The following is a 9364-nucleotide window of genomic DNA, read 5'->3' as shown; positions in this document are numbered from 1 at the left end:
TGATTATTTTTCACGTGATAATACGAAGTACATTTTTCTTTTTTGTTTCAAGCACGAATAGATCCCTTATTAGATATCAAAATTGCTAATATCTAAGAAAAAAACGTCATCGTTAATGAACGTATCGAAAATTTGAATCGTAGCTTGTAAAAATAATTAACTCACGATAGCATAGCAATTAATAATTTCGAGACTAAATCGGTTAACGTGTTTTAAACAGATTCGTTGGTTAGTTTACATATGTGTGTACGTGTGTACAATGTACAATCACGTAGAAGAGAGTCAATAGGTCCACCTACACATATATAGCCAAAGAGAGCCTAACGGACTCTACGAGCCAGTTGGCCATGGTCCAAGGATACAATGTAAAAGTGGAAAAGTGTTTTCGCAGCGTGGCTAACACGTGAGGAAGCGTTAACTTACATTTTCTCCAGTTATAGCTTTGCCAATTTGTTGCCGGTTCTCTCTGTTAGTGTATATAAATTACACACTCATGTTTATTCTCTTTCTCTCTCTCTCTCACATACACACATATCTTCCCCTACCCCTTTCCCTTTTCCTCGTGCCATCCTCATCCTTCTAATATGGTTCTGGTAGAGTACGAAATGTACGAGAGACGACGACGACGGGCTTATGCGTGAATTATGCCTGCCACCTGACATTCTCAGACATACCACAATTAATGGGTACACACACACACACACGCACACACACAGAGTGAGAGTATCGATATATTTATTCCTTGGTATCATGATACTAATATTCTAACGTTATATACGAGCTTCAATTTTCGTGCAAGTGTTATTATGCGTACGAGTAATATGATATACATAATTAATAAAATATATATAATTAAAAAAAAAAAAGAAAAATAATAAAAATAATATCGCGTTTGTGTGTAAATTAATTAACATTACTTTCGCAACTGTAAACACAAATTCCGTATCTTCGATATTTTCAAACCGTTTTATAATAAATTATGTATAAATGTGTATACATACGTGTATTCGATATAGAAACAACGAAAAAAGCTAACAACCAACCAACCAACCAACTAAACAACGGTCGCGTTCGTTCACTTTTATAAAGTAAAAATTCATAAAGTGTAATTAAAAACTTTTTTCATATCATTCGTGCGAGAGAGTTTGCCTGTGCGAACAAATGAACACCCCTTTCCCTCTCCCCCCTCCCACCACCTGGTCTCACCTCCCTTTTCTATTCTCTCGTCATCGGCGATCTCTTTTGATCCATCTTTTTCTCGAATAGAATTGTTTTTACATATTTTTTGGTTTTCGTGTGTTAGCTTAATATTGATATAAATAAAATAAAATAAAAAGAAAAATATATATGAATCGTAAAAGAATTTATTTCAATTGATAAATGATACGTTCTCGAAATTCAAAAATTGTTTCCGTTTGTTAAATGTTCGGGAATCGTTTATCGTTCGAAATTGAATTGTCAACGAATACGAATAATTTGTTTAATTATTATTTGTCGTGTCGCATCGTGCAATAGAAATCGTCGTTCGTAGAAATGGGAGGAGGGATACCTAATTAAAGGAATAACCTAACAAAACTGGTATTTTATTTAATGAAAGCGTTACAAAACAAAGGCACACCGTTTTCTTTGTACAAATATGTTGCAAGAATTTTTACGAAATATTTTATATTAAAATGTGTATGTATATAAAGTATAAAATTTTAATTTTTACTTACGTTATATACGCTTATATTATGCTTATGTTTGCTTTATTTTTCGTAATAATCAACAATAATTAAAATCTCTCTCACTATATATATATATACTTATCAAATAATACTCATATCGCGAAGAGAGTAATAATATAAATTATTATATTTCAATTTGATTAGTTTGGCGAGTATTGTCACGATTTGATCGAAAATTGGCACGTATATTTGTTTTATCATTTAAATTACTAAATATAATTATAAACAGTTAATATTATATACTTGTTAATCAGATCTAAATACATTTGTACGACTCTCACGTAAAGCTAAGTCGTATATAATTACGATAAATTATTGAAAATGAATAACGTAACATTGATAATACAAAAAAGAAAAAAAAAAATGGAAAAAAGAATAGAAAATAAACTCTAATAAAAACATAATACAAAAGAAATTCGTTGGATTGCTTTAAATTGCGTATCCCTTTTTTTTCCAATTGTATTTCAACGAATTCAAATATTAATTAATTCGTTTATCTTCTTCTAACTTTAGATAAATAATTTCATAATTATACAAAAAAAAAATAAAAAGATATAAATTATATCCCAACTTCAACTAACACGCAACAAACGATTGTTCTGTTCGTCCAATAAAATCGATGCCTCGCACATCATTTTCGCGCTGGTACGTACCAAAAATAATAATTGATATTCGTCGGTTATAGTCAAGGGTGCTCGCGTTCTTACCAAAGCATGAAGTATAGTTGCTCTTTCAAGATCTAGCCATCTTTGAAGAGTAACTTCCCTTTCTTTTGCTAAACCAAAAGTGGTAACATCGTCCGGACCCCACAGAGAAAATTCGAGCAATGATTTTACCTAAAAAATGTATATTATTGATAACGACGATGATCAAAATATCACATTTTCGAATAGTTCGTTAAAATTTCGTCGTACCCATTCGAGAATTTAGAATTATAATATGAAAAAGAGAAAAATAAAAAAGGTATCAAATGAACAATTAATTCCAATGAAGACAAAATAAATAATAATAATAAATAAATAAGTAATATACTCGTCTCTCGTTTACCTGAGAAAGGGTAACTGCTTTTTCGCGTAACAATAATTCCTGGACTAGAGGAAGTTTTTTGGTCAAGTGTAATTGTTGTAGAGCAACCAAGGCACACTGACACAAAGAAACCTTTTCTTCACTTCTAACGTCGCAAGTGTCCACGTTTAATCTGCGAAACGATAAGAAAAAAAGGATTGTCAGTTGTTGTTGTTGTTGTTGTTGTTGTTGTTTAGCAAAGCGAGTAGATATTTTCTAAAGAACGAAATAATAATAATAAGAGGAGAAAGTAAAAAGAAAAAAAAAGATTGACCAACCCTTGCAAAAGATAAAGTCGATAGCAGGCATCCTTATCCTCTCGACAAAGCATCACGTTACTCAGACCTTTCGAGGATTCTTCGATTCCACGTGCTTGAAGACTTTTCAAGGCGTTAACGAATTGAAGTAAAACGAACGAGGATTCTCTAATCGAACCTTCGTCCTGGGAATCCTTCGTGACTAAGCCAAATGCTTGAACCGTACTCACTTGTAATCGTGGAAAAACCGAGATCGTTGCTGCAAGTATATAAATATATATATATGTATATATCATTTATTTTTCATTCAAATATTTTTTTTACAAATTTTTATTTATGAAAAATTACATTAATACGATTTCGCAGTTAAAAATGTATAAATTTATTGTGCATGTAAATTTTCGTATAAGAATTCCAAAAAAGAAAAACACAAGAAAAGAAATTATTATTTATTTTTTTTTAAATATTATATGTATATATTAAATATTATATCGTTTCCTGACAGATATATTTGAAATTTCGTATAGGAAAAATATCTTCTCCCCCCCCCACTTCACCTATCTATCCAGAGAAAATTTAGAATAAATTACCTTCCATGTCTTTGCCAGTAGATAAACTGACTCTTTCGGATATTTCTTTGGGCACGGTCTCTATGAACTCGATTATCGGCGCCAGGTAGAATTCCTTTCTTGACACGTGCATCGCTTGATCGAACGCGATGCACAAGCTGACGTTTTGCTCGTTCCAACTAGCCGAGCAGAATATTCGCCTGCCAATGAAAACGGACGTGTTTGCGTCTATGGTGAAATCGCGTAGACGAGGATTGGAATTTTTCAAGGCACGAAGTGGACCCGGTGGTACTTGTGCAACTTGATTCACCTGCAACTTCATTTACATTACATTACATATTCGCCTATTCGACCTATTTCTTCGTCGTAACAAAAATCGATCGTTCGACGATCGAGAGTAGAAAAACGAAATCGGAATAAAAAGGAAGGTAAGAAAAATATAATCAAAGGTTAGATTTGTAAATCTCTCTCTCTCTCTTATTAAATGAAGAAAATATTTACTTGTTCGACAAATTGTGCTAATGCTTCGTGATTGGCCACTACCACGGCACCGTAATTATCTTCTAGACTACGATGAACTATGCTACGTCCTCTTCTTTGTCTCAATCGATTCAACCTAAGCTCGTCGTCTTTGTTCTTCCAATCCTGATCCTCTTCCGCACCCTTAAAAAAAAAAACGAGAATTCTTGTTTTAGAAAAATAATCAATATAACGTTTCCATTTACGTACAATTATCTTGTAATCTATTTTATCTTCCGTTATAGATTATCATCTGATCTATTTTTCTTTTTTTTTTCTTTTATATTTTAGTATCAACCAACATAACAGAATTTTATTTCGTATATTCTTTCTATTTCCTGGCGTTACACCTATCCTACCTACCTGTGCACATTTTATAGTCTCGAAAAACGAGCTAATTGCGCACGCAAGTGCTGGAAACGCAACGAGACGAGGTTGAAATAAAGTAGAGAAAAAAAAGAAAAAAATAAAAAGAAAAAAAAAGAAAAACTAACAAAAGTTATATACCTCGTCACCGGTATAGAAAGTGTATGAGGGTGCGTAAAGTTCGCTTTCCGTTTCGCTACCGCAATAGGGCAACGAGGTTGACCTGAGGAATGGTTGATGATGATGATGATGGTGATGGTGATGGTGGAATTTGAATTCTACGCCTGGATCCATAACACTGCTGTCAGATTTCCTCTTGCAATTGGGATGATGGGATCCGTTGCCATGACGTAGCTCGAGACTCGAGTCACATTCCGGTGAACTGGACAAACACTCGTAAACGTGACTATCGTTCGAGGTCTGAAACGATTTTCAACAAAATTTAATAAATATTATATATCTTCTCAATCTCATCGAGAGATAGAAATATGTGTGACGATATCTCGAAAATATTTTATTATGAATTATTTACAAAAATAGCGTGTCTCGAACTGATCGAAAGCGTAACACGAATTTGATATACATTGATAGCATTCGAATGCTTGACATCAAATACTTTATTAATTATAACAAGTATATTGTACAATCTTTATACGTTTTGTAAGAAATAAATCATAACTATTGTGTATATATATATGTAACTTTACCTATATAATCTAGAAAGCCATACCTCCATTCGATGTTAATAATACATCGGTAAAATGTTGTATAATATACTTATTATATAATTAATAAAGTAATTTCATATATAGGCAAGCATTTATCCAACCAAAAGTTCATGTGCGTTTTTAAATGAATATTTCAAAATGAATAAATTTAACAATAAAACAATCAATCCCGTATGCACATTCAAAGTAAAATTTCGACGAACTTTTGATTCAAACTTGAATAATAAACGATAAGAAAAATTGAAAAATAAAATCAAGACACAAATTCAGATGAAATTTAAAGTGAATGATTTTGATTACCGGTGAATCGGAAGTAAGTGGAGTTATGGTTGCGGTAGTCTCGTAATCGTTTAGGGTCAAATTTTGCGACGAGGATGAAGAAGAAGAGCCGTGCTTCTTAATCAAAGGTTGTGATTGCGATGTCGCTTGATCCCTCATACTGGCGGTTCTTTGAGGTTTCGAAGGTGCCAGGGCACTGCGTACCTCACCTGTAACATCCTCCGCTGCTGCAGGCACGTCCGCCATCGTCAAGCGCCATGGGTTAGTACCACAAGACACAAGGCATTGTCACAAAACAGGCTAGCTACTACAAGTAACTAGCGTATTAGCCGCATAACGGTCGGTTCATACATTCTCAACGCTAATCTATGAATCTCTCGTATATGTATATGTATATATTTCTCTATATGTATGTATATGTATATATGATGTTACACATACACTAGAACGCGTAATTATAACGTAACTCTATTTGGTTCATCAGCAAAAACTACAATGAGACAAACAAGGCACAGACACAAAATACAATCATGGAAATGATTACTCTTAACGTGATATACAAAAACTTTTGTTTCATTTTTCCAAAATCTTCTCTCATTTTCTTTATTATTTATTAATTTATTATTATTATTGTTGTTGTTTTGGTCACACGAGTGCATGTTCATGTATGACGTGAACAGAAAAAATAAAAAGAATAATGAATTAATAATTTAGTCGTTACACGCGTTGACATCGTTTAATGGCAACGAAAATTTGTGAGTCATCGATGGATGGCAAAACGAATGACAATAATTTACAATATATAATATTATCGCAGTAATTGTTGGTATTATTAAATGTCAAAAAATAAATCAAAATCAATCTTTACGCTATTTCTAGGTCGTTTAAACGGTAGACGCAAGTACCGCTTTTTAATCATTTTTTTAACCTACGATTTTAGACAATTTTTCGGGCGATATTGATTATTATTATTATTATTATTATTATTATTATTAGGCAGGCATTCCATTTTACCTAAATAACATAATTCCAGAGTGAACACAATGCTTATGTATTTTTTTAATCAATGCATGCGGCGTTAATAATTTGCACCCAGCGTCAAGTTAGAAGAGCTCTGGCGTAACACAAAACGCTGTTGTTAAAAAAAAAATAAATGGCGAGTAAACCGATGAGGAGATGATTTTGTTGCACATTTTCATTCTATTTTTCATTGTTGTTGTTGCTTTTTTTTTGTATATTATTTTAAACATTATTATTATTATTATTATTATTATCATCTTGCAAGCTTTAATAAGCATTCATACAACGATACTCCAGTCATCTGTCCATCAAAAAATTAAACAAACCAAAAAAAAATTTATATATATATATGTAATTGTTCATTAAAAAAAAAAAAAGAAAAAAAGAAGAAAACAAAAAAGGAATAAAATTATTTCGTACAACGAACTCTCTCGTAGACGTTACAAAAGGATAATTTTGTCTCATCTTCTTATTATTTTTATTTTTTTTTTCCTATTCCCATAGAAGAAAAAGAACTTCCTCGTCTTTTGGCCTGGCGGCCAAAAACTACGATCCTAGATAATCGATACCAAAAACTTGGCTCCATTTTCATTGGCGTTCGGGCGTCACGCATTGCGCACCGAGGTGTTTTCTCTCTCTCTCTCTCTCTCTCTCGCTTTCTTTCGCTCTCTCGTTCTCACTCGTGTCCACTCTCTCTCTCTCTGTCTCGTAGAAATTAAATCCAAAAAACGTCGCGTCGAAATCGTTCGAAAAAAGCTCGATAAGTAAAAAATGGCACGTGCAGAAAAATACAATGCAAAGGTAATAATGAAAATAATGAAAAAAACGAGACGTTTATTATTAAAAATAGGAAGGTAAGAAAAAGGTGACAACGTCGTCTCGTTTGAATTCGAATCAAGGAAAAAATAAAGCTCTCCGATGTCTGTTTTATTTTTTTTTTCTTTCTTTTCTATTTTTTTTTTCCAGGCAAATGCATATTTATTTAGATTTTAAGAAAAAAACATTAATCAATTAATGTGTTACAGGCTTTTTTACTGTATTTTTTTTTCTTTTTTCGTTATTTTTACTTTTTAATTCTTTTTTTTTTCTATCATTTTCTTTTCCTTTTTTTTCCTTTTTTTTTTCCTCAAATCTTGACCTTCAATATAATTTATATATATATACACAAGATTGTCCATGTAAATTACAATAGCACAAAGTATAACAATATAATTGCATAAAAAAGGAAAAAAAATGTGGATACGCTTATCTTTCTCTCTCTCTCCCTCTCACTTACTCTCTTTTCATACTCAAACTCTTCTTCGTAACAAACCTCGTTAACGCGAATACAGAAAGAGAGAGAGAGAGAGAGAGAAAGGAAAGAAAAAAAAAAGAAAAGGATAGCGTATGCATGCTTTTTGATCATGCTAATTGATCGTCCTACGACTTTTACTTTCATAAAAGCACAACATACGACGCGTATTACATGTATATATATAGATATATGTGTAATGTAAATAGATAGAAATATATATAGAATTGATTGCATACATGTTTATATATGTATATATATATATGTATGTATGTGTGTAAGTGAATGTACGTATGTATCACAGAATATAATGAACTATTATTTTATGCACGAATTTTTCTCGTACTAAACATATTAATATAATAAATCGTATATTGTTAACAATTAACTAATAATGGCTTTTTGTTTTTTTTTTTTAAGAATAATATAAGCTAACGACGTACGGCGAATTAACTCGTCTTCTTGCGTCTCATTATAAAACAACATAATCTCGAATAGGTAGAAAAAAAGAAAACAGGAGCACGAACTAGCCCCACATTCAATGATTATGATAAGAAAAATAAATCAAAAATATAGTATATTATAGTATAATCGTCAATCGTTTGTTATTTTCGTTGAAACGAAAAAAAAAGATGATTAATTGATCGATAGTAATAAAAAAAAGAAGAAAAGAAAAAACTAACAAAAAAACGTGTTCCTCGCGCCACTCATACGTACGTTTAATTTAATTTGTTTTTTTTTTGTTTTGTTTTTTATTCTTTCTTTTTATAAAGCGACTGGCGCATATAGGAGGGGGTGGGGGTAGGGGTCATTGTGTTGTGAGTATAGCTGTTAACATTCACAAGGGGGGTAGGTAGATAAGTATAAGTGTACGCGTGAAAAATAAGTAACCACGACGATTCACATTAGTTACATTGTATGGGCCTGAACTTACCCAGATTCGCGTAAATCAAGTCTGAACTGGTAGCCGTTGTTGATGCGGCGTTCGTCGGTTGCCAAGAAGACGTTGCAGTAGTCGCAGTCATCTTGCCTACCGATTTTTCACTTCTATTCGAATGCAATTGTTGCTTGTTAGTAGTTTCGACACGCGGCGGTGGCGGTCTGACCGGTTTGTTAGACTGATCAGTTCTAGACCATTCCTCCAATGATTGATTTCTTGGCGGAGGTGGTGGTTTTCCTGGTCTAACTGTGAACAAACACATCGACGGGTCTTTGGTGACGCAAACATAAATAAAATACTATTACTATTATTTTTACGATAGAATCAAAAATCTAATATTTTTGTAGAGTAATGAAGTAAGATGTAGAATGTCTGTCGAATAACAGGTACAGGTAACACATAATCCTATAACACAATTCATAAATTGCGTGAACCTTCCTGCAACACGGCATCCTATAAACGCGGTTTCGTTCTAACACGATTAAAACAAAATTGATGAAAATCTTGATACTCCACCGTATTTCTACAACACTGGATAACACAATGATTGCTTAATAATATTTCAAAACTAAATGACCTGAAAATAATGACGCCAAGGAATAA

At 32.4% G+C, this 9364-nt stretch overlaps 1 protein-coding gene across 6 annotated transcripts in view; it reads right to left on the bottom strand.

Moving 5' to 3' along the window:
* Positions 1-2221: 2221 nt before the first annotated feature.
* The window catches only part of LOC122521515 (probable serine/threonine-protein kinase DDB_G0282963), a 57587-nt gene continuing 50444 nt past the window's right edge, over positions 2222-9364 (bottom strand). For 3 of the 6 annotated variants that reach the window (XM_043642342.1, XM_043642343.1, XM_043642344.1), the window contains exons 6-13: positions 8756-9007; positions 5532-5737; positions 4645-4923; positions 4120-4281; positions 3640-3934; positions 3071-3308; positions 2775-2925; positions 2222-2563 (exon numbers count right to left, since the gene is read on the bottom strand). In XM_043642342.1, coding sequence (XP_043498277.1) covers positions 2300-2563; positions 2775-2925; positions 3071-3308; positions 3640-3934; positions 4120-4281; positions 4645-4923; positions 5532-5737; positions 8756-9007 — 1847 coding nt within the window. In that variant the 3' untranslated portion in view covers positions 2222-2299. The remainder of the gene's footprint in view (positions 2564-2774; positions 2926-3070; positions 3309-3639; positions 3935-4119; positions 4282-4644; positions 4924-5531; positions 5738-8755; positions 9008-9364) is intronic. The other 3 variants (XM_043642346.1, XM_043642345.1, XM_043642347.1) reach the window with 3 other exon arrangements.

The sequence above is a fragment of the Polistes fuscatus genome, unplaced genomic scaffold (assembly GCF_010416935.1).
Source record: "Polistes fuscatus isolate 324 unplaced genomic scaffold, CU_Pfus_HIC Scaffold4, whole genome shotgun sequence".
NCBI classification, from domain to species: domain Eukaryota; kingdom Metazoa; phylum Arthropoda; class Insecta; order Hymenoptera; family Vespidae; genus Polistes; species Polistes fuscatus.
The sequence above is the reverse complement of the archived record's forward strand: the minus strand, read 5'-3'. Positions and strand labels throughout refer to the sequence as shown.